Source organism: Acomys russatus, chromosome 18, assembly GCF_903995435.1.
Source record: "Acomys russatus chromosome 18, mAcoRus1.1, whole genome shotgun sequence".
In the NCBI taxonomy this organism is placed as follows: Eukaryota; Metazoa; Chordata; class Mammalia; order Rodentia; family Muridae; genus Acomys; species Acomys russatus.
The window spans coordinates 5,829,035-5,855,077 of NC_067154.1; the positions used below are offsets into that span (position 1 = coordinate 5,829,035).

At 43.7% G+C, this 26,043-nt stretch overlaps 1 protein-coding gene across 1 annotated transcript in view; it reads left to right on the plus strand.

Moving 5' to 3' along the window:
* Wdfy2 (WD repeat and FYVE domain containing 2) overlaps positions 1-26,043 on the plus strand; it is a 124,608-nt gene that overhangs the window by 58,934 nt on the left and 39,631 nt on the right. The window contains exon 3 of the mRNA XM_051160679.1: positions 4,911-4,984. Within this exon, the coding sequence (XP_051016636.1) occupies positions 4,911-4,984 (74 nt within the window). The remainder of the gene's footprint in view (positions 1-4,910; positions 4,985-26,043) is intronic.

Consider the following 26,043-nt stretch of genomic DNA (forward strand, 5'->3'; position numbering starts at 1 on the left):
GAGGTTGGAGTTTAACACAGGAACAGGGACAGGAGGCTGAGAAAAGCAGTGAAGGGTGCGTTTGACGGTGCGTAACTAGCAAGGCAGTGTGTGATAATGCTGAGTGAACTAGGGGAGTGGCACGCAGGTGAGGGATGAACAGCAGACACATCGTTAGAAATCCCAGGCACTGACCTTGCTAGTGTCTCATTCTTTTTTCTAAGCTCTTCCTTCACCTGGAGGAGAAAAGAATCCAGCCCAGTGTAAATAAGGCTGTTTTTCCCAAGTCAGTCTGGCTTTCCCAGGAATTAAGCACTCCGACTAGGAAATGCTGGTCTTGGTCCTGGCAAGCCTAGAACTGGCTGCATTAAAGCCAAGAGCTTCTAGGCACTTGTGCATGGAGATGCGTCAGGAGCAGATGGCAGAAGAGGAAAGGAGGACCCTCTGAGTCCCGAGGGGAAAGGAAGCCCATGTGGCGACGCTGGAAGGCTTCCTTCCTCTTCCTCCTCATCCACCCAGAGTCCTGACGTGGCCTCCTTGCGTAGCAGGTGTACCCACATGTACTTGCATTTCCCTAGCTGTAGCTGTGGATGGCTAGTCTCGGGGCACATAGAATACTTCATTCCTGCCTTTCGCACCCTCCTGGCTCTCTGTGACCTTTAAAGAGAAGGGCTGACCCATGGGCCTGTAGGTATTGTGGTCGTGTTGCAGTGAACATGGTCTGGGAGGAGTGAGGCCATGTAAAGAGGGAGAGCAGAAAAGAACCGTTTATCCTCCTTTCTTTACTTTCTTTGGACAGTCTGCCCAACAAATGTTAACATTTCTTCTGGGTACATGCAATGCCCAGAGGAAGTGGTGGTAAAATATGGCAGTTGGCTCCTGCACTGATGATGCTCACACTGCGTGAGGAAGTCAGGTACCAGATGAGCACTGCCCACCATTCCTTGAGGACTACAGCAGGAGAGATAGTACACTAAGGACCTGGTCACTGGCGTTCCCTGAAGAGCGTTTGCTTAAACTGTGCTCAACAGAATTTTCACATATGTCTGTGCAGGGAGTCAGACCCAGGGCCGAGTGCCTGCCTGCTAAACACACTCTATTACTCAGCTGTACTCCTAGCCTCTCTGTAGATGATTTAGGGTGATTGTCACCTTGTTTTGAAGTTTCCTGTAAACAAGCTGGTCCTTGGGCAAAGGAGAATTGAAGCAGATAGTCTCCCTGGTGTCTCCCTGCTTTTGATGCTGATGGCTGCTGCAGTATCAGCTTACAGCCTCCTCAGCTGGGACCCTTCCTACCCAAGTTTGTCACCTGTAGAGGGACAGTCCCCAGGGCCTAGGGTTGAGATGTCATTGCAGCCATACATGTGTGCTTTCAATGGGTGCTATTTCAACCGTCCCATTCTCAGTATACTACAGACAAAACAGCACATGAAAATCACCAGTGTCCACGTTGGGATATTTTAGATTTACTTTACCAACTGGCTTTGACACTCCTGGGCTTAAGGCAAAAGAGAGGCAGGAAGGAATCTGAATTGTCAGCCGTGGTGGAAGGTGGTGGGGATGGGAGAGGATAGGGTTTCACAGTTGAGCCCTTGGTCCCAACTTCTCCTTTGGGAATCGGGGATAGGTAAACTATCTTGGCTGTTAGAGATACAGTGACTAGAAGTCCTGAGAGGTGAAAGCCTGTGGCAGGGCAGCTGGAGGGCTGGAGGCCACTGAGGAGTTTCATTTCAGGCCAAGTAGGCACAATTTACCTTAGCTCCTGGGTATTTATGAATTTTTCTCCAGGACAAAACAGAAGGTTTTTGGTTTGGTTTTTGTTTTTAAGATAATCACAAATACAAAGATAGGCACATCATACAAGCCACGGAAACGTTTGTTTTCAGGGTGGGTTTCTCTGTGTAGCCTTGGCTGTCCTGAACTTGCGTTATAGAACAGGCCTTGAATTCAGAGATCCTCTTGCCTCTGCTCCCTGAGTGCTGGGGTTGCCCTTGTTGAGGAATTGTGGTCAGCCATGGTTTGGCACAGGTGGTGACCTCCAAATTAACTCCTAGAATGCAGGCCCACCCCCTGCTGCACCCCAGCATTTACAGAGAGACAGAGAGAACCTTATATCTACATGGCAAACTTCACCTTTTGGTGTGCGCTACCACTCCCGGCTCTCATCTCCCTCCCCCCGCCATCCTTTGAAAAAGACTCTAATTTTGAACTTTAATTTCATTGATAAAACTAGGGAGGAGCTGGAAGGAGCTGGGAGAGCAGAAACCATAATCAGAATATATTGTATAAAAACATGTTTTCAGTGAAAAAATGAGAAAAGTCTTAAACTTTTTTTGTGTTAAAACTATTTTGAAGAAATCATTCAAATTTTATGTTATCCACTATATAACAAGATAAAATTTATTTAAGTATACATTTAGATTCTATTTTGGAAGGAAATTATTACTAAAATTTATGCATATAATATTCATTTTAATAACTTAATAAAATCTTGTGATTCTACTAAATGTTTTATGTAAACAATTAGCATTCTAAGATTTTAAAAACATTTAATATACCCAAAGATATTATATAATAGGTTTTAAGATGTTTAGGGTCCCCACATTTATAAAGTAATATGTATTTATCAGGCATTAATATAAGATCAAATATTTAAACTTGAATGTTCACACGCACTTTAATTGGACATGCTAAAAAGCTAATAATAATAATTTTAGCACACAACAGACATGAGTTTTAGGAAAGGGGAACTTAAGTGGCCATACTTTGTTTAAAAAAAAGTTTCTCACACAAATAACATTAAAACAACAAAAAACACACAAGAATAATATAGACATATATGACACTATTACATGAAATTAGCTGCACTCAGTTTAGGAAAAAAAAAGGTAGAAAGTTTACTTCTATTTCTTTTAAGATGAGAGAAAGGCTTAGTAACACAGGTTCAAAAGGTGAAGTTTGTCATAGATTTAATGTTCTCTCTGTGTCTCTGTAAATGCTGGGGTGCAGCAGGGGGTGGGCCTGTATTCTAGGAGTTAACTTGGAGGTCACCACCTGTGCCAAACCATGCCTGGCCACCCTTCCTCAACAAGCCAACTAAAAGAGTCAAAGGTGGAAAGCAGAAAGGGAGATTTATGTGGTCCCATTGAGAAGTGGGGGACAAAGAAGCCCAGCAAAGCCCTGGACGCCACCTCTAGGGTCCTGAAGTAAGATCAGAGTTTAACTAGAGGACCAAAGGTGTGCACACATCCGCAGTCCTGGCAAGATGCGGCCACTCCCACTGTCGTCTGATCATTACTTTTCTACTTTCATCCTGCAAGGTGGTTTGACAAGTTGTTAGAGCTCTGTGCCCTCTTTTCTCTCTGTATTCAAAATGGCTGTCAACAGCAGGCTTCCAGCTTAGTGAGAGGCCCTTGTCACGGCAATAGTGCAGAAGGTGGTAGAGGATGGCAATTGGACATTCTAATTGGATGTGCCAAATGGCCTCTGCAGGTGTGCTACACCTGCACGCACGTGTAACACACTGGCTCTCTCTAGTGAGATGAAATAAAATGGTGAGTTTGGCAGTTCTGTTTTTTTATAAGGGAGTGGGAAAACCTAATATTTCCAGCCTGCTAAAGGAGCATAGCAGTAATGGCATAGTGTTATGGCCGTCCATAGTGCACCTCTCGCCCTCCAGCAGAGCAGCTGCTGCTTGCAGCAGATGGCAGTTAACTCCAAGACCCACAGCTGGACCCCATGCAGAGAGTGAGAGACTTTAAAAGAATATTTTCATTCCTAGTACCACCACACAGTAAAACAATTCCTCTATTCGTTTTCTGGGGCCATTATAACAAAATACTGCAAAGTAAGTCGTTTCAATAGCAGGACTGTCTGTATCACCTCACAGTTCTGCAGGCTGAGATCTCAGAGGGCTTGGCATGGCTTTGGCTCCCTCTCAGGGCTGTGAGGGAGTCTGAGCTTTGCCATTCTCTGGCTTCCGATGCGTCCTGGCCTCACCGTTAGCTCTGACCGCTCCCTCACATGCTGCTCTTGCTCTGTGCACGTCTGTGTCTGGATTCTGCTTTTTCTAAGATGCTAGTCATGCTCAGTAAGGGCTCCCCACTTCAGCATGGTGCGTCTTTGCTATTAAACCTACAACTTCACTTACAAATAAAACCACTGAACGCTTACCAGCATAGGCCTGTATGTTTTTATTTAAACTGAGCGGTCTTAACTTTATACAAAGAAAAGAACCCTACAATTATTTTCAGCTAAGAACCTCCATATCCCTCTTAAACACTCAGAGTAAAAGCCCCCTGGTAGTTCATTTGCCCCATATAAGTTATGTTTGTTTTTTGTTTTTTTTTTTTAAGACAGTGTTTCTCTGTGTAGTCTTGGCTGGCCTGGACTTACTTTGTAGACCAGGCTGGCCTCGAATTCATAGCAATCCACCTGCCTCTGCCTCCTGAGTGCCACATAAATTCTGAATCAATACACTTTCTGCAATAGTATATGTATTTGAATGCTTATCAGCAGTGGGCAAAATCTAGTGTCTTTTGAGCTCAGAAAGCATTTCTTGCTCCTCTTTAAAAAGTTGTGGTTTGAGTGGGATTGAGAGAGTGATGATCATAGGTTTGCACAGCACAGAGTAGAGTCAGTCCTGTAGATATGCAAGTTTAGATCCAGTATGGCCAGCACAAGCCAAGACTGCAGCCTTTCGGACTTGCCACATTTGAGAATGTCTTCCTTGTATATTCATCCAAAGGGCAACTTAAAAACTAGAGGTTTGGTTACAGAAGTGCTGTTTTTACCTTGTTGGCGGGTATGCTTTAAGTGAACGGTTTCAGGAGCCAGTGGGGTGAGCTTAGCCACACACTTAGCTCATTAGACACCCTGAATCGATGAGAATCATTGTTTTGTTAATTTCATCAACATGTTCATTTCTTTCAGCTCCATGTTCATGCATGTCTTTTAACCCGGAAACAAGAAGACTGTCCATAGGTCTAGACAATGGTACAATCTCAGTAAGTACAACCAAGTAAGATTTCCAGTTGAAACACTTGCCGTCCTGTGGAATGCTATGACTGTGATGACAAGTAACTAATAGTTTTTTTTAGTAAAAGTCATGTTCTAGCTAAGTAAAGAGTTCACGGAGCATGTAAGTTACAGTGAAGGAAGGTTCTATGTAGGGAGAAGCTGTCTTCACTTGCGTGCTGAGGCTCCGTGTGCCCTGCGTCTGCATTAGTGAGAGGGAGCTGAGAGCCCAAGCGGGCTGTACTGTGATATTGAACTTGGGTCAGATGGTCATCTGCGTGTTAGCAGCAGACACATACGGGAAATGCTTTCTCCTCCGTCTGCATATCTGATGTTGTATTTGGAAACTTTTTTCTCTTGGCTCTTTCTTGTTGCCTCAACTCTCTCTAACATGAACAGAATGCTGTAAATTTGAATGGATGTGTTAAGAAAATACAGGTCAAAACTGTAGATGTAGATCCAGAAAAACTTACAGTAGACCCGTTGGTTGTAGGTTTTGGGAGAACTGAAGTGCTGAGGGGTCAGAAGTTTAGCTCTTATCTGTCTTCTTTATCTTCGTACTGACTTTATCAAGTATATTAACTATTAACACGTGTGATCTGGCAAGTTCTTTATTGAGTAAATTATCCAAGCTGGGTGTGGTGGCTTACACTTTTAATCCCAGAACACGGGAGGCAGATCTCTGCGTTTGAGGCCAGCTTGGCCTATAGAGCATGTTCCAGGACAGCCAGGACTACACAGAGAAACCCTGTCTTTAAAAAAAAAAAAAAAATTTAGGACTTGGCACTTGTGAACTGAAAGGCCATACGTTGAAATACTGTGAACCTTGTAACCCCAGGTACTGGGCAGGGAGTGGTGCTTCAGGCAAAGCCTGGAAGAGAGTGTGACCAAGCCTGGCAGGGCAGCATAGCAAGATCTGGAAGAGAAGGGAAGGAGGAGGGGGAGGAAGGTGAGTGAACAGAGATGCTAATAGAGCTGGGGTAGACTGCCCCTTTATGCCGTCATGCTATGGATGAAACAGAATCAAGAACCTGCCTTTCCAGGTTGTGAAAGGTGCATTTGTCAGTATCCAACTATAGGATCACATTTTATTTAATAACCTGACTTAAATTTTATACACAATAGAGTATAAGCATCTGCCTGCAGTCTTCCCTCAGCCCTTAGGAATGTTAGAGGTGTGTTTGAATACTTCCTAATCTCAAAGTGGTTGTTCAGTGGCCTAGGAGAAAACATTAATAGTATTACTAAACAAATAAGCTTATCAACAATATTTATGGGACTTCCCTAGTGCCCATTACTTGATTATATACTGATCTTTGTTCATTTTAAAGAGAGCCATTTTTAAAAGGAGTGTGTGTAGAATAGCTTGTTACTTGTTTTAAAATGTTATTTTAAACATTTAAGCAAAATGAATATTTTGCTTGCATGTATGTATGTATGTACATCCCATATGTGCCTGATGCCTGCAGATGCCAGAAGAGAGCATCAGATTCCTTATAGGAGGCTGTGAGCTGCCATGTGTATGCTGAGAACTGCTCCTCAGCCATCTACAAGAGAAAAAAGTGATGTTGACTCCTGAACCATCTCTCCAGTGTCAGCTTTTTTTTTTTTTTTTAAACATAAAAGAAACAATTAGATTGTTCAGTGAACTGGAAGGATTTATTGTAAAGGGAAAGAAAATATGAGCAGAGATGCACGTGTTGCCCACTCGTTCATAGAATTGTGTAGAAAGCATTTGCTGTCCATGAAAAGTCTTGGATCTGTGTTACATATCGGTGGTTCTTTGCACTTTGAAATCAGTATGGATGGTTAATTGACATGGACATGTTTGGCTCTAGAGGCAAGTTATAGATAGATGTAGCTATTTGCTCTATAGAAGAGGGGAGACCACTGAGTCTTTAGTCCTCTTAGTGAAGGGCACTGCCAGGGAACGGGAGCTTCAGTCAGGGACAGGGGCTCTTGTGCCTCTCTGGTTCTTCACTAGAGACGACCTGCCTCTAAAGCAATGCTTCTCAACCTGTGGGGTGCGACCCTTTTGGGAGTCACCTAACCCTTTCACAAGGGTCACCAAAGACCACCGGAAAACAGATATTTACATTACAGTTCATAATAGTAGCAGCATTGCAGTTCTGAAGTAGCAGTGAGGATAATTTTATGGTTGGGGATCACCACATGAAGAACTGTATTAAAGGGTCTCAGCATTAAGAAAGCTGAGAGCCACTGATGTAAAGGACTGAGGGTACTGGCATGTGTGAGAACTTGCTTAAAAATGCTCCCTTTATCTCATTGAGGACATTAATTCCTCATACACATCTGAAGCCTTATAAAATTCTAACATGAGAGAAAGATGTATTGAGAGAGCAGCAGTTTGTAAGGTTCCAGTTTGTCATCACTATAATAGATTTCTTGCTAAAATCTCTCTCTCTCTCTCTGTCTCTCTCTCTCTCTGTCTCTCTGTCTCTCTCTGTCTCTCTCTCTCTGTGTGTGTGTGTGTGTGTGTGTGTGTGTGTAGTGTTTCACCTGTACGTATGCCTGGACACCAGAAGAGGGCACCAGACCTCAGTATAGATGGTTGTGAACCACCATGTGGTTGCTGGGAATTGAACTCAAGACCTCTGGAAGAGCAGACAATGTTCTTAACCTCTGAGCCATCTCTCAGCCCCAATAGTTTACTCTCTAGACACAGAAATCCTGTTTCTGAGACTATGGGTCCTCTGTTCCTTGAACATCACAGTGCATTTTAAGAAGGAATAGTGATTAAATTCTAAAACAAACAAACAAAAAAAAAGGATAAAGCCAGAAAAAAAATCCTTATTTTACTGCACAGTGGGTCAGAGATGGAGAACAAATACCTTTTGACCACTGGACCAAGAATGGACTGGAGACAGCGGTAGGGATGCTTGGGAGATTTTAGCAGTGGGAAGGATTGGGGCAGTTCTGAGGCAGAAGGGAGAGAGAACCATCACTCGGTGTGGAGGTAGGAGAGGAAAGCATTTTATTCTTTGTCTTGAAGTAGCAGAAGTGCTGAGCAACGGAGAGAAGCTGCAGGGGTGAGGCTTTGTTTCCATCAGCCCTCTCTTTCTTTTCAAATGTTCCAGAACCCCTTTCGCCATCTTGGACTGCAAAGCTCTAATCATCTTTTAAGATGTTGTTCAGATATTATAGTTTACATTTATTTTACATACTATTTCATGTAGCTCGTTTCTGGACCCCAACAATTAGTGTTCATCACCTATAGTGCGCAGTAGGTTTGCTGTGTTGTCACCAACCTAATTTTTGTTTTGTTAAATGGTTAGAAATAAAAACCATTAACCTGTCAGTCCTATTAAGGAATTGAATATTAAGACCTTGACCAGTCTTTTTTAAAAATGCTTTTATTCTTTGACAGTATCATACAATATATTTTGATCTTATTTACCCCCAACCCCAGCTGGTCCCATATCTTCCTCTCCTCCCTATCTACCCATTTACACACACACACACACACACGAACACACACACACGAACACACACGCACACTTCCACTCCAACTGTCAAGTCCAATTTGTGTGGGCCGATTGTTCCTGGGCTTGGGGGTCTGCCTTGGAATGTGGTCAAGATACTAGGTGCCACACCATTAAAGAAAATAGACCTTTCTTTGTCAGCAGCTATCAAGTGTAAGTAGGTCCTCAGCTAGGGAGGGGACACTGTGGCACTGTCCCTCCATACACACTTATTCTCTCATTTCTGCTTCTCTAGAGAATCTTGACTGATATACCCTTAAACATGGTAGAAAGTACTAGGGTGGGGAGAAGGCTCTCACTCCTTGACATAGGCTAACTGTCCAACTCAGTCCAAGGCTTGTACAATGCTCACTAGTCCTCTCTGCTCAATGGCTGACTTCTCTTCAGACTTTCTTTTTTAAGATTTTATTTTACTTATTATGTACACAGTGCTCTGCCTATATGTATACCTGCAGGCCAGAATAGGACACTAAATCACATTATAGATGGTTGTGAGCCACCATGTGGTTGCTGGGATTTGAACTCAGGACCTCTGGAAGAACAGTAGGTACTTTTAACCTCTGAGCCATCTCTCCAGCCCCTGGACATTTTTTTGTACTTGATTACCTTCTTGTTTGTCTTCTATTGAAAGTTGTGTACCTAAATACCTGCTTTCCTACCTTTAGCTACCTAAAAACCCAACTCCCATCAGATTTCCAGATGACTCCAGTTCACCAATTCCCTCTATTCTGTGACCTCGCTGCTTGTCAACATCAGAATTACCACTACTGCACTGATATGTGTGTGTGTGTGTGTGTGTGTCTGTGTGTCTGTGTGAATGCATGTATGTATGTTTATGTATATTGATGTTAGCTAATCAATTCAATTAACCACTGAGGTTATGTCACTAGTAAGTGAGCAGAGGGAGTCAAGAGATCTCCAAGGAAAGGGAAGTAAAGGATAGTATTATAAAAAGATAAAAAGAGAAACTGGAATAAGAGGATTAAGTTGGGAGGGGGTTGGGAGGGCAGGTTAAAGGAGGGAATGTGGAGAAGGACAGCTAACACTAAAGGTCTTTGAGCAGAAGCTTCTTGTAGCAGTCAGGGTTCTATAGAGGAACAGAACTGATAGAGTGAGTAGGAATGCATGTATGTGCATGTATGTATATGTATATATGCATGTACACACATGTATATGTCTATATGTCTGTGGATTTCTTAGAGTGGTTTACAAGTTATGGCATGACTACTTCAGTAATGCAGTCTCCCAGTGGAAGGGCCAAGAACCCAGTAGCTGTGCAGTCCGTGAGGCTGGCGTCTTAGTTGGTCTTCAGTACACACTAGAATCCTGAAGACGTAAGCTTTAATGTCAGGGAGGGAGTAAACTTGCCAGCAAGAGCAAGGGCCAGCAGGCAGAGAGCCAGCATTCCTTCTTCCAGGACAGTGGTCCTCAGCCTTCCTAAAGCTGCGCTCTTCTAAAGCAGTCCCGCATGCTGTGGTGACCCCAGCCATAAGATTACTCTCCTTGCTACTTCATAATTTTGCTACTGTTATGAGTCGTAATGTGTTTTAAGATGGTCTCTTTGGGGTCTTGACCTGTTGCTATTTCATGTTCTTTATCAAGGCTGCCACCAGAAGGTGTGGCCCAGATTTAGGTTGTGTCTTCCCACTTAAAATGATTCAGTCAAGACAAATCCCTCACAGGTATACACAGCCACTTGGGTTTTAGTTAATTTCAAATGTAGTCAAGGTGACAACCAAATATAGCCATCACTGGTGGTAGATAATTCATAATTGAGGGCAGGGAATGTCAACACAGAAGTACTTTCTATTCAAGGAATTTCCACCAATCCGACTCAGTCATAGAGATGTGTGCATGTTTATCTTTATAAAAAGATTTTTTCTTTACCAAATTGTTAAAAGTTAACATTTTTACTAATATTTTGTCAGAATGAGTTCATGTCTTTAAAGAATTTTTGAATAAGTCCTGTTTTTAAAAGTACATGTTTAAAAATTACATTTATGTATATGTTTGCTTTGTGGGGGATGTGTGTTTTCTAGCCTGCGTGTAGAGATCAGAGGACACCTTGGGAAAGTTAATTCTCACCTCCTACTCTAAGGGGATAAAACTTAGGTTATCAGTCTTGGCAGCGAGTGCCTTTACCCCCTGAGCCACCTCTCTGGCTCTCAATCAAGTTCCCAAAACAATATAAAAAATTTCCTCGGAACCAGATAGATATGGTATTGTACTCCTGAAATCACAGCACATGGGACGTGAAAGCAGTATAATCAATAGTTCAGGGCCACCCCTGGCTACATAGTAAACCAGAGACCAGCCTGGGCTCTGTATGATCTATCTTCCCCATCTATCCAAACCAACATCCTCGCTGAAAGTTAATCATATGTTTGTGTTAGAGGAAGTTTGGCTAAGATGAGAGGAATGAATTAATCTATAATATTGTTATTACTGTATAAAAATAAATGTAATTTATGTATATGGACTTGTTGTTTGGGTCGTGGTTTTTCTATGTGTATGTGCGTGTGCGCCCTCATGTGCAAGTGTGCACCTCCACATGTAAACACCTGGGTACTGAGGTCAGAGGTTAAGGTTGCTTGTCTCCTTCAATCACTCTCCATCTTATATTTTGAGACAGGTCTCTCACTGAACCTGGAGCTCACCAATCAAGCTAGACCAACTAGCTAGCAAGCCCCAGGGACCCTCTTGTTTCTGCCTCTCTAGTGCTGGGATTGTAGGTGTGTGCCATAACACTTGCCCCCCACCCCACCCCTTTGTGGGTATCAGTATCAAACTAGGTCAGCACTTCCCTGACTGAGCCAGCTCCTCAGTCCTGTCAAACCCTTACTACATTTGCTTTTATTAGTTGACATGGCTTAAGGAAATAAGAGATAGGAACTAAAATTTTATCAAATATAGTAAGTACCCCTTTCTAAGACACTAAGCTTTGCCACCCTGCTTCATTCCTGCTTCCTGTCAACCCTGAGGTGTGGGAAGTGTTCCTCATGTGTCTCAGATGAAGAGACTGAACCCTAGGGAGTTTACATATTTTACCCAGCTAAGAAGCAGCTGGCTGACACAGAGTCCACCCATGGGCTTGGGAGTCATGTTCTCAGTCTGTGAGTCTGTGTCCTTCCCAGGCTGTGAAAAGCAGGCAGTGGCTGCTTCCAGTTTGTGTCGAAACAGAGTTTCTTGGACCACTGTGGTTTTTCACCACACGTGGAGTGAATAAAAGGGAGAAAGCAGTTGAGCTCATCTCGCCAGGACATGAAAATAAGGGTCTGCACTTTGCTGTTAGTGTAAATGTGTTCTGACATGAGCAGGTTCTGTGTTTATATGGTTAGCTTAGGCCTATAGATGCACACCCAGATGCCGCTTCTTGGAATTCTCAGACTTGTATTAAGCAATCAAGTGTGATTGGGGGTTAACTCAGTGAGGGGTGCTCACTTAACACATGCAAAGCTGAAAGGGAGGGAGGGAAAAAGAGAAGGGAGAAGAGAGAAGTGAGGGTAACAGGAGCGGACAGCAAGGCACACTAACTACAAATAGAATGTGCTTCTATTTCTTCTGTGGGAACTTAGAGCATCTTTTCATTAACATTTGGAAATTGTACAAACTTTTGCTTTCTTGCGTATACTGTCCATAGGGATTCATATTTTGCAAGTTAAACAAAGCTTTGTGAAAGTGTCACTGTTTTCTTCTGTTCGTTAGTATTCTTTTAGGTGACCTCGCTTGATATTTGTGTCACGTGGTGGAGCTCACAGTGGTGTGCGTTTTCACAGAAAACCACAGGGACAGAATGTGTTCCCAGTAACAAGAGAAACCCAGGTGGCCTCCCCTGAGCCCTCAGAAGCTTCACGGAGAATGTAGTTTATGTAGGAAAGGACATTTCTTTTTTCAAGTAAAAGGGAGAAACTGTGCCTTTGAAAGTAACAGTATTTAACATCCTTTAGAAAGAAATCTGGGCATCTTTAGAGATGTTGTCATCCCCTAAGGCCAGTGTCTCACACATGTGCACAACAGAGGAGTGTGTAGTGGCCTGTATGTGCTGCAGTCCCTCGTCTGCATCTGTTTCTGCCGTTTCAGTTTCCAGCTGACAGCTGTGGTCTGAAAGCAGTAAACAGAAATTCCAGAAAGTTTAAGAAATTCCTAAGTTTAAGTAACTATTCTATCTTAGTTTTAATTGCTGATCTCTTTTTGTGCTTAAGTTATAAATTAATCTGTATTACAAGTGTGTTTAGGGAACAAATCAGTAGCATGGGGTTCAAAACAATATCGTTATGGGCATCCATTGGTGGCCTTGGAAGTCAGGCATCCCCTACAGATGTGAAAGGGATTGACCATGCCTGTGGGAGCAGGATGAGTCGTTAGCGGTAGTAATATTCCAGGTACTAATTAATACCTAGCCTGCTGCTTCCCTGGGGCTGCCAGAATTCATTTTCTCAGTTTCAGAAACTAGACACAGAAATCAAGATGCTGGCAGGGCTGTGCTCATTCTGAGGCTGTCAAGGGAGGCTCCTTACTTGGCGTTTCCCTAGCTTCTAGGACTAGCTGGCAACCCTCTGCGTTCTGTGGCTTGTAGATTCAGCACTCCTGCACCGTTATGTCATTTTCCTCTCTGTGTTTTCACCCTATGGGATGCCAGTCATTGGGTTTAGTCATTCTTAATCCAGCGTGGCCTCATCTTACTTGATACTTCTTCGAATCTTAACCTGCCGTATCTTAACCTATTCCAGTTAGAAGTAAGGCCATACCTAGAGGTTCCGGAGAGTTGTGGATTTGGAGGCTATTACTCAATTTGGTCCACCCGCTACTGCTGTATCTACAGGGTTCTCTAACAGTGTCCATACAGGTGCTTGACGTGAGGCATTATGCCTTTAGAAAGAAATATCCAAAGATGTTAAAGGGGGTGAGCCAAAATTCCTCCCGGGAAAGAGAAAGATCAGAATTGGAAAGAAGGTTCTTCTGCAACTAGTGCTGCCTTCTTCATTGAGAGCGTCACCGGTCAGGACAGTGGTGGCTGAGCTGGCGTCCCTGGCCCTGGATAGATTTTTCTGAGTGTTGGTCCAGGCAGATTTCTTCTTACCACAAAGGCAGTCCACCTACTAGGAGTTGTGCGGTGTTTATTAGGGAGTTGGGAGCATTGGGCAAAGAAAAATTGTTTTTAAGAGAGGAGGGAAGAATTTATAAACATTCATCCTAACAAGATGTTTTGAGTAGATTTCAATGATTAGTGTTTGCCGTGGATTGTAATGAGCCTACATGGACTACACCCTACACTAACACACCTATGTGGTGAGGTCAGGCGGGGTGGAAATGACTGAGAGACCCATGGGGAAAGCAGCGCCACTGTTTCCAAGTCACGGACACAGGCAGTTCATGATGCTGCGTAACGTTCTCGAAGCCTTCCCCTCTCGCGCAGCCGCAGCACCGCTCTAGCTGGCTCCCGCTCATCTGCCGTCACAACGCAGCCCAGGTTTTGTATTTCCAGAACTGAGGTTTCTCTCTGGGCCTTCTATTTCTGGTTTGACTCCATCTAGGAATAAACCCTTACCCGTGAGAGCCAAAGATGGTTTTAAAGGGAGTTCCCAAAAGTCTTGTGTTCATAGAAATATGGAGCTGGGCTCTTTAGGGCCTTCCTTTGCAATGGCTCTGGGTGCAGTTACTGACACTGTCTGATGGCGATTACATTTCATCACAGCTCCTTCTACTGCAAGCCATCCTCAGGGCTGATGAGATGGCTCAGCTGCTTAAGGACTCCTTTTCACCTAACGCCACAACCTGAGTTTGATCCCTGAGACCCATATGATAGAAGGGAACTGACAGCCACAAGTCGCATGCTTGCTCTCGTGTTCTCCCCCTACCCCCCGCCCCCACGTCGGAAACCCCATTTCTGAGTTTCCTAACTTTTGGATGTAAGCTGACATTAGGTAGCCAATGCTCTCCTGTGCCCGTGCTGAGTCTCAGTGAACTTAGCACAGGCATTCAAGCTGTGCTCAAGAGAAAGCGATTCTGAGGCCTGATGTGCCAATGGCTTGCTGTTCATTGATATATTAATTCCCCAAAGGGGACTTATCAAAAAAAAAAAAAAAAAAACTGTGGAGGATGCTGTTCCTTTGGCATTTATGTAGGTGGTGGACTTTTCAGGAACCTCTCAAGGCCAAACCTGTCTTGCCTAATGTTTTATTACCAGTGTAGGCCATTTGTTTAGTACCTGTGTGTTATCATAAATCTTGGTTGAACTCAACGCCAACAACATTCTCTGATCTGAGATTATTTTGTAGTGCCTCCATTATAATTATGGATTTTTATTTGTTTGGTTTTCTTGGGAAAAGATCTCACCATGTTGCTGAGTTTGACCTCAAAGTCTTGAATCCTTCTCCTTCAGACTCCTGAATGTTGGGCCACTGTTCCCCCGTGCAGCGGATTTTAAGGAGACCTTTATTGAGAAGGGTACTCATGTAGCCCAGGCTGGCCCTGACCTTTCTCTGCATTGGAAGATGGCTTTGAACTCCTCCTGTGTCTGTCTCCTGCACCCTGGAACTACAGGCGCACGCTGCCAGCCCATACTCAGCTTAGAAAGCCTTGCTGACCCAATTTTAAGACTGATTCTGTAACATGAATACTTACAGGAGCACCCAGATTGCCCTGTGGCTTGGGTGCCAAGGAGACAGTGTTGAGGGTTAGGGTTAAATTCATTCACATACTGTGAGCAGGAGTCGTTGGTCACTCGCCACAGCACACCTGTGTTTCAGAAAGGAAATTAGGAGTAGATGGCCCAGTTTCCCCTCCTTCCTCTTAAGACTCTGTACCCTAAAGAGTTGGCCTCCCTTGGTTCCTTCCCATTGGCTTGGCGATCCTCAGGCTTCTTAGAAACAAGACCTGAGACATTGTAACTCTGAGCCCCTCCCCTCCTCATAACCTTGCTTCTCCAAAGTTCTCTATAGTCACCGTAGCACAGTTCCTCACATAGAACTTGTCTTAGTTAGGGTTTCTATTACCACAATGAAACACCCTGACCAAAAAAAAAAACAAGTTGGGGAGGAAAGAGTTTATTCGGTTTACACTTGCCCAAGACTCCAAATAGGCCAGGAACCTGGAGCCAGGAATTGATGCAGAGGCCATGGAAGGATTCCACTTACTGGCTTGCTCCTCATGGCTTGCTCAGCCTGCTTTCTTACAGAACCAAGGATCAGTAGTTCAGGGATGGCACTCCCCGCCCCCCCCCCCCCCCCCCATCAATCACCAATTAGGAAAATGCCCTACAAGCTTGCCTACAGCCTAGTCTTATGGAGGTACTTTCTCAGTTGGGGTTCTTTCCTCTCAGATAGCTGATAGAAAACTGTCCGGCACAAAACGCAAGCCACTGCAGTCTGCCCTCCAGAGCCATCTCAGGTTACTGGCTGATAGAGAAGGCGCCTGTGCACTTAGCCGCACCGCTGGCCTCTGCAGCAGTGTTGACGCGGGCTCTGTTGGGTCCTGCCTCCTCACTTTTGAGCTTCCTGTGGTATGTAGCGTTGCTCACTGTTTGTGCAATCACCTTTTTGTACACCCTAACATGAGCCTTCGCTTGGCCTCCTTCTGTCCTTCAGCCCTTTCCATCCTTGCTTGTTCTGTAGCCATCTCTGCTCCGGTGTTGGAGTTAATCCACGTTTGCTCTGAGGCCTCGGCTCTTTTCTCCATTACAGCCTCACCCACACCATGATTTCATTTGCTGTGCACGTGGAAAAAACGAGCTGTGTTTCTATCTAGACCTTCCTTGGAGGTTCTGACTTCCTAACGTTTCTCACTGAATGTCCTAGGTGAAGCCCACACTTAGCAAGCCTAAAATAAAACTCATTGTCGCCACAGTTGGTTCCCAGCGCTCCTGTTACAGTGACCAAGGCCACGTGTCATGCTGCATAAGCCACGTGTCCGGTCCTGCCTCTTGCTTTAGTGTTTCTAAGCAGTTACTGATTTTTACCTGCTATCGCCTTCCTTTCCCTCCCTCCCTCCCCCTCCTTCCTCCCTCTTCTCATTATAGCCCCTACCTCGCCGGTCCTTTACTAGTCTTCCCTTCCTTAACTTCCACGCTTTGCCTCTGTATTTTACCGTAGTAGCCTAGTTTTCACACCTCTGCTCACCTGTTTCTTCACTGGGCGGGGACTGAGCCTGACTGCTCCCCTGGGTCCCTACCACCCTTCCATTTTAAATGCGTTGTAAATACTCCAAATCAACAAGTCAATAAGCGACTAAATGGATGATGAGATGCATGTGAGGTCTGTCACGTTGACCCATGGTGGTTAGGGAGCCAGGCTCTAGAGTCTCACTGGAGTCAGTCACAGCACGTCCTAATCCAACTGTGACATTGCACAAGGTGACAAGGTCTCTCTGTCTCAGTCTACAGTGAGGATGACAGTTGTATTCATTTTATATATTTTGTGTCAGGATGGCACATGGAAAACTCCTAGCACAGATAAATACTAGCTCCTGCCAGTGTCGTTGGCAGCAGTGACAATCTCTGTAGCCAAAATCCACGAATCTTCAAAATCCATGTCAAGTGGACTTAGTAGGTGATGGCCAGGGAGAGGGATGCCTTAGTGGGAGCATGGCTGGTCCAAGGAGCTTCTGTGCCCATCCTTTGGCTTTGTTCTTTCATCATCATAATTCTCCGGTAATTTACAAAGTGTAAACCACCAAAGCTGTATTCTTCTATGAACATGTTTAAATTACTGCTGTTTCCTCTTCATCACCCTTAAAAAGAGGGCAGAGGGGCTGGGAGATGGCTCAGTTGGTACATTGCTTGCCCAAGGATCTGAGTTAGAATCCCAAGCACTTGATAAAAAAGGGACAGTGGCGTGCCCCGGTAATCCTAGTGTTGGAAAGGCACAGAGCATCCTGGGAGATTGCTGGTCAGCTGTTACTGCCAAATGGGTTAGCTCCAGGTTCAGTGAGTGACCCTGTCTCAAAACATTTATGGAACAATTGAGGAAGACACCCAACATTGGTCTCTGTCTTTGCACTCACCTGTGCATGCACACCTACTCAAACACGCATAGACACCACACCCACCCCACCCAGAGGGTAAAAAAGGTTTTAACCTTGGAAAACTGTATATATTGCTATGAATTGATGACTGGAGAGGGCCAAAAACTTCTTATCAGAAGGACTGAGGATGTTAGCAGGAAAAATATTTCCAGCCATCCAGACTATATTGCTTTTTATTTCCCTAGGAATCTGGCTTTTATATATAGGCCTGTGTGCTTCTCCCTCCCTTTTTCCCTCTCTCTCTCTCTCTCTCTCTCTCTCTCTCTCTCTCTCTCTCTCTCTCTCTCTCTCTCTCTCTCTCTCTCTCTCTGGTGTATGTCTGTACGTTCACCTTTTGGCGTGCTTACTGTTTGAATGGCTAGATTGTTCGCAGGGGTGAATGTGGATTCTTTCTCTACATCCTGTGCTGGGTAACAGGTGGGCTACTACGTCCACTGGCTTTTCCGTGGATGCTGGGGGATCTGAACTCTGGTTCTCAGCCTTGTACAACAGGTGCGTTAGCTGCCGAGTGATCGCCCCAGGCCCCTGCATTATTCTCAACAATAGGAATCAGTTTTCCTAACTGTGCCCATCGCTTAAAGAATATTCTCTGTAGATATAGGTTACTTTGCTACTGTTCACATGGGGTTTTTCTCTTAGAGAGCTTAGAGGCCTCCAGTCACTGTCAGAGCCAAGCTGTGGCATTTCCTTGTTAATCACCTGTGAAGCCATTCCCCCCTCAGTACCTGCACAGCAGCAGAGCCATGGGTCATATCTCCCAAAGAGCCTGCTGACATTGGGCTATAAAGCTTCAGAACTCACTAGAGGCAGAATGTGGGGAAGGAACAGTAATTTTTTTTTTCATTACGTAATTTGTCTGCCAGCTGGTTTTGATCTTGAAGGCTTATGTCAGCAGAGATGGGTGTGGTATTAGGTCTGCCCCAGTCTCGGGGGTTCGGTGCTGGCCTTGTGTGGTGACCCAGGGTGTTGTAGCTAGGGTGGGTCTTCTTTCCAAGGCATGTGTGTCTTTCTGTGTACTCCCCCCATCTTACTCTTACACCCCAACTTGGATCCATGCCTTTCTTATTGGCAGCCTTCACATGGGTCCAATTGGTTTCCTAGATTAGAGAAAAGTCAAAAACATTTGCGCAAGCCACACATAGGCACGTGCCTGTAGTTCCAGCTGCTTTGGAGGCTGAAGAGATAGGATTCTGAGTTCAAGGCCAGCCTAGGCTACCTAGTGAGACAGCCCCCACACACCTTAGGAAGGGAGTAGAGCTGCTTCTTGAGCCTTGAGCTTCCTGTTTGGGGTAGGAAGGGAAGGGTGCCTTCTGGGGTATTGAGTGGGTCATGGTTCTGTGTTCGGTATGGTGTTCTAAGTCTCCGAGTTTCCTCCAGAGTCCCCTCCTGGCCCTTCCTCCTGGCACTGTTTGAGTTAGTACTCTCTCAAAGCACTTGCCCTCCTCCTGCCCGCTCTTTCTTGAGAATCTGCCTACCCCTTCACTGCCCTGTACCTCCACTTCTCAGGACTGTTGGGGCTGTCGCTTTCCTGAGCTCCAGACTCAGGCTGCAGAACCTGACTGGCCTTCAACCTGGGTGTCTGGAAGACACGTTAGGTTTTGCAGATTGTACTTAGACTTAACTCTCTTTGCCTATAGTGAGCCGTTTGTCCCCTGTTTAGTAAATGGCATCATATGGAACCCTGTCCAGAAACACAATCCACATCTCCCTCAACCTCAGGACCGTCTACAGTCTGTGTTCACTGGATTTGTTAAATACTGTGTCCTTTACAGTTTTGGCCCTGGCCCATTGCAGTAACCCACGATTACCCCTGATATCTGTTGTCTCTTGTTTCCTTTTTCATTATATCCAAACTTGTAGTTTAATTTTAGCGCTCCTTAGGGTATAAGTTCTCAACTTCAAAAAGAATAAAGTTCAAAGTGCTTTTTTTGCCCCCACTTGTCAACTGGCCTTTCAGAATTCTGCTACCAAATATCAAATATGTGTGGTTCACATCCATACCACGAATAAGGAACCGCATTGCTAACGTCAGACATTAGCCCTCACACCTGACCACTGCTCTCAGACCTCTCTGGGACTTCTGCTTTTAAAACTTGATCTGGAGACCTAGAGGCATCCTTTGAGAGGCCTGTTCTACCCCACACAGGCTGGTTGGAAGGTTCTTATAAGGCTTCTCCATCCACCTTTCTACCTCACATGCTATCTATGTATATCCCATCTATATACTTTCATATTTAATAAAGTGATACTTGGAGTCACTGAAAGGGTCTGATGAATAAGAGGAATTTAATATGTATTGTTCCTTTGATTTATCTTAGCATAAGTATCTTCAGGGCAGGAAACATACGCACTGCCACTTTCCATTCTCTGTAGAGAGTGTTGTGAAATTGGATTCTAGGTAACATTTTTTTAATGGATAAAAGCCTAACCAAGCCAGACACAGAGGAGGCTCAAATCCCAGCACACAGGAGGCTGAGGCAGGAGGATCTAGAGTTCAAAGGACCTCCTAGGCTATGGAGACCAACAAGCAAAACTTGGTTCTATACAGAAGCGCTCATTTCTTACATCCTCAGTCCTTATTTTTTTAAGATTTATTTTAGTTCTGTTTGTGTGTCTCTGTACATGTGAGTGTAGTGCCCATAGAGGTTAGAAGAGGGCACAGATAGCCTCGGACCACGGTTACAGGTGTTTGTGAGCCACCCAATGCTTTTTTAGAAGACCAAGCTTGAGTAGAAGCATCACATGCTCTCCACCACTGAGCCATTCTCCAGCCCTGTGTTCTTATCCTTATAATCTAGTCATCTCTTCAGAGCACTTGGTTTTTTGCCAGTTCTCTGGAAGGACAGAAACCATTGTCTTCCTGTCTTCCCTTTCTGCTTACTAGTGTCGCTGGGAGGAACCTTTGTTGACACCGTGTCCTTATATATCAGGGAGCTGTGCCTCCAACTCTGCCATCTCTTGACTGTATAGCCATAGACAAGGTGGCTAGCTGTGCAAGCCTAAGGCCATTTACTGTTGGTTGAGGAAAATCACACATGAAAATTGTGAGGTTTCTAGGAGTGACTGACATAAAGGCCTTGCCACTTCGTCATTCCTCAGTACTAAGCCCTTATATGGCAGAAATTCTTTTCATTTCAGTAGTAGATAAACTTTAGTGTTTTTTATAAGCTTAATTATTTAATCTGAAACGGAAGAGAATTCCTTTTTATACAATGATTTGTCATCTTGAATTGAATGGTTTCTTTTGTAAGCTTGTCATTTTCAAACCTTCCTTACTCCTGCTTTGTGTTGCTTCTGTGGGAGCAGGGAGGCTGGGGCACAGCCTAGCCAGCCTAGAATTCACTGTGTGGGTTTGCCACAAAGGTCATGATCCTCCTTGAGTCCTAGGGCTGTGTGGATACTCCCATGTCCGGTAAGCTAGCTTCCTTTTGTTGAGAACTACTTTCGGCTGATAAGACTTGGTTTTATTTGTAATTTTGACTTTATTGTTCCTTATATTTTTTGTACATATTTATTTCTTAAATAGTGTTCAGGACTGTGGACTTAAAGCCAGAAAAAAAGATTAATAGCAAGTCTGAATGGATACCTTGGATAGAAATGGCTTGAGATGCAGGATATGGTGCTCTGTACTGACCCAGGAAGTGAACACTGGTTAGTCTTTAGGTGTGAGTCAAAGCATTTACTGTTCTAATGTTCAGTGATACATAGTAATAGCTCGATTCCTTTGTAAGAGTGTCTTTTAGTTGCACCATTTTTATGTAATTGGAGTGTAGAAACTATTGAAGTTGTATTTTCTGCTTCAAAATCAGCTATTGATGAGCAAGTTGTTCTATTCTTCCCTGGTGGGTTATTTAGATAGTAAATAAATTAGTGTTTGTCATACTTACTTACAGCAGTTACACAAAACAATTAACTTCATTTTTGTATAGCATATTATGCTACTAATTTATGCCCTTCAAAATCTCTTAGTATGAATAGAGAGCTGCTCTATCTAAATCAACACAACACTCACAGTAGCATTTTTGCTACTCCAGGATATCCAACACTTAAAGGGAAGATCAAATGCCATTTGAAACTGCTCCTAAGTGGAAACAACACTCTAGCTGAAGTTTTTAGCATAGCAATCATAGCATCATTTAGCAAGAGTTTTCACATCCACAGGGAAGCTTCTTTGTGTGTTCAGAATAATCTTCCCAAATGTTTTGAGCCATTTTTAGAGCATCAGCAGCCAGCCTTTTGTGGTTTGCATGAGAATGGCCCCATCGCCACATGTACCTGAATTCTTAGTCCCCATTTGGTGAAACTGGTTGGAAAGGATTCAGGGGTGTGTCCTTGCTGGAAGATGTGCATCACTGGGGGCAGGCTTTGAGATTTCAAAGCCCAGCGCCAACTGAAATTAGCTTTCTCTGCCTTGTGTATCTCAAGATGTAAGCTCTCAACTTCTGTTCCAGTACCTGCCTCCCTGCTGCTATGCTCTCTGCCATGTTGGTCATGGGCTCTAACCCTCTGAGGCTATAAGTCCCAAATTAAACAGGTTTTTTTTTATAAGTTACCTTCATCTTGGTATTTTATCACATTAACAACAACAACAACAACAAAAAAAAATAACTAAGATACCTATATAAATTAATCTCCTATGTCATTTCCTGCTTAATATTACAGCCTACCTTTTATAATATTCAATTTTAATGAGACTAATGGGACTTGAACAGGAGCTTTTCTTTGTGTAATACATCTGTGATTTTAGCTTTAGATTTTAGCTTTAACTCCATTTTTGTTAACACCTTCCAAGAACATTCATTAAGACTCAGAAGTTGGCCTGGGCTTCTTGGATACACTTGTGAGCCTTTAGCCCTTGACCTTTTCCTATCTAGAGCATCAGTGCATCTGGTTATTTATATTCAGCAGTGAGAAAACAAAATCACTGATGAGAAAAGATGATTGCAGATAATAGATCATGTGCCCAGGTAAGCCACTGGGGACAGCCTGACAATTAAGCAGTGTAGAGAGACCTTGAAATTGTCTAGTTTGCTGCTTTATGTATAAACCAAATTTTGTGGAAGAATTTATAGGGGGAAAAAAGGGTGTATTAGTTTTTTATCCCTGTGACAAAATACTCAAGAATTAACTTAAAGGGGAGAGGGGCTTGATTTGACTCTCAGGTTCAGAAACTTCATTCTGTGGCTGCATGGGCCTGTGGTGGCACATTACGTCATGGCAGGAACACATGCCTGCCTACTCCACAGTGGCTCAGACACAAAACAAAAGGCAGGAAAAGGCTGGGTCCCAGTGTCCCGTAGCAGGGCACACAAAGATGACTTCCTTCCATGAGGCCCCATCCCCAAAAGGTTCTTCCAGTAATGGCATCCCGTGACCACGTCATTCAACATATGGGCCTTGGGCATCAGAAAGTGCAGACTAGCAGCCTGTAGTCCTGCTTCTTGTAGATGATGTTTTCAACACGGAGAGATGGTTGGCTACTGTTACTGCGCAGACCCAACTTTCATTCCTTCCTTTACTCCAGATGCTTCTGTGGGCCATGGCATATCAGTCAGAAATGTGATCAGAGGTTTCTTACACAGCCTGAAAGGGGCTTGGAGCTAAAGTGTTTCCTTCCCTCCCCTTCTTAAAATAACCCTGGCCCAAAGGGACGAGGGGGTCCCTGGGTCTTTGACAGGAGAGAAAAGGGCACGTGCCCTTTCCATTCCTAGGTGTAAGATGTGTGGTAGGCAGCAAAGCTCGTCTTATCATTGTGAACAGTCAGGAACAGCCCAGGCAAGCCAAGGGTCTGAAGTCAAGCTGAGCAGACCCAAGGTCACTTGGATCACTGAAGCCAGCCACCTGGGGCCACTCCATCACAATTCTAACACCTTGTCTTTTCGCTCCCACTTCCTGGTAGATGTATAGACTGAATGCAGAAACAGCGTGAGGGTCCAACTGTTTCTCTTCAACAAGATGTTAATGATACTTGTTAAAGTGGAAAACAGTACAACTCTTGTCACTACGTTTTGTTGTTTAAAAGTTCCATTTTTCATGTACTTTATTAACCAATATAAACTTGTTATATTGAGTTAATATTTTATAACTATCAGTTTTCATTCATAGCGTGATAAATATCAATTTATACAACTTAGGTAAATGAGTGTTCGTCAGAATCCTGAGTAGTCTATAGACTACAGAGTGAGAAGCCTAAGACTTGAGCAGCTTGCAGACCTCATGCCAAGTCTGCTCACTTTCTGAATTCCCATCCAAAAGGTACAACTTTCCCTAGCTCTGTCTCTTTTGGATGTCTGCCAAAAGCCTACACACACTTTCCCTCACAGCCTGGGCTGCTTCCCTGTGTCTCTGAGGACCTTCCGTTTCCAACACCTGCTTGCCTAACTCAAAAGGCATGGCTTTATTGTTTTCCACCTCTCCTCCCAGCAGGTGTTGGGGTTTCCAGCTTTTCCTGCCTTGTTGTTGTGCTCTTTGGTTTTAATAAAAAGGTTCTCAAGTTTGAGATGGGAAAAAAACCCAAACCATCTAGAAGGTCATTTTTGCATTATTATTCTAGGATTTGAAATTTCATTTGTGGACTTCTTGAGTACTGTCCTGATGTACAGCAAAGTTGAGAGGAAGGTGTAGAGGCTTCTCTTGGACCCCCTGGCCTCTCACATGTACCCCGCCCCGCGTATCAACATCCCACCAGAGTGGTATGTTTATGGTCAGTGATGACACATTGTCACCATGGTCCATGGTTCAGGGTTCTTTCTTGGTGTTTTGCATTCTCTGGATGGATAAGTGTCAATGACACATAACATCACTGTATCATCCAGTGTAATGGCATTGCTCTGCAAGTCCTCTGTGCTCTGTGGTGACCTCATGGATGCTCCAGTGTTGAGAGAGTGGAAGCTGAGTTGTTTTGTATTCACTGGATTTCCTTACCGAGAACAGCAGATATCCCAAGAGAGACCCCACTGTGAAACAAGTTGGCCAGCACAGCTTCCTTGCAAGGCCTCTGCTCACAGGCTCTGACTCTAAATGGAAAATCCCCTCACATGCCTGCAATTCCCTGCTACCAAAAGAGTGAGAATAAAACCTAGAATAACTACATAATTTGTATGGCTCACAATTTAAACTTGATTCTGAAATCCCTAAAAATTGGCAAAAAATTGACACTGCTAATTTGGAAGGCATGTGATAAAATGAAGGCAGTTTTTTGTTTGTTTGTTTTGTTTTGTTTTTTCTAGACAAGGTTTCTCTGTGTAACAGACCTGGCTGTCCTGGACTCTCTTTGTGGACCAGGTTGGCCTCGAATTCACAGAGATCCACCTGCTTCTGCCTCCCAAGTGCTGGGATTAAAGGCGTGCACCACCACCACCCAGCTTAATGAAGGCAGTTTTAAATGTAGTAATACTTTCATAATATTGATTTTAAGTCAAACTTATGTGTAGAATTCCTCAAATTATTAAAACTAGAAAGCAGTCCTACTTAGAGGTGCCTGTCTAATGGAATTGAAGACAGATATTTGCAGTATCCATAGTAGCCAAGAGGCAGAAATAGGCTAAAAGATGAAGAAAGAAAATGTGGTGTGTGCGTACCATGACATGTTAAGCATCCTTAAAGTAAAAAGAAAATCCTGTCCCATGGGACAGATATCAGTAAACCTAAGGACATTATGCTCAGTAAAATAAGCACAGTTCTAGAATTACAGAACAAAACAGCCTGGTCAAGTTCACCTGCACAAGGCATCTCAGGAAGTCTTAGTCACAGAGGGAAGCATTACCATGGAGGGCCTGTGAGTGCCTACAGTCTTTTGTTACCATGGAGGGCCTGTGAGTGCCTACAGTCTTTTGTTACCATAGAGGGCCTGTGAGTGCCTACAGTCTTTTGTTACCATGGAGGGCCTGTGAGTGCATACAGTCTTTTGTTATCAGCGCTCTCGTATTTCATTGAGTCTCCTTGTTTGATTCACCCCTTGAATTCTTGAATTAAGTTCCTTTTTAGAAGAACAAAATATAATATGTAAGCATTTTTCTCTGTGGCTGGTAGAAGGTATACTGTACTTTCAGTAGTGCCATTTCTTTGGTTAACAAACTCTAAAAGCCATTCGCATGTTTCATTAAACTCACAGTAATACCGTAAGTCAGTTAAGTAGTTGAAAGGTTTTAATTTTTTTGCCATTTTTTATTGTTTCTTTTTAAAATATATATTTATATTATTACACATGAATAAAATAAACTACATACAGCAGGAAGAACCATGAGACCATCAGGAGTTATATAAATGTTACATCATAGTGATTTGGCTATTTGTATTTAGCAAACTTGAAGTAAACATCTTTCCTATCTTCTTTGGTCTAAATTTCTGAATGAAAATCAATATCTATCATATCTCATCTCTATTAACTTAAAACATCTATCTTGATCTAAAAAACCTCTTAACCCCTAACCAAATAAGCTTAATTGTAAGACTAAACTATCTGGTATTTAACCCCATCACAGACTTGAGAAGGAATAAAACTTAATTACCTGAGTGAACCGGAA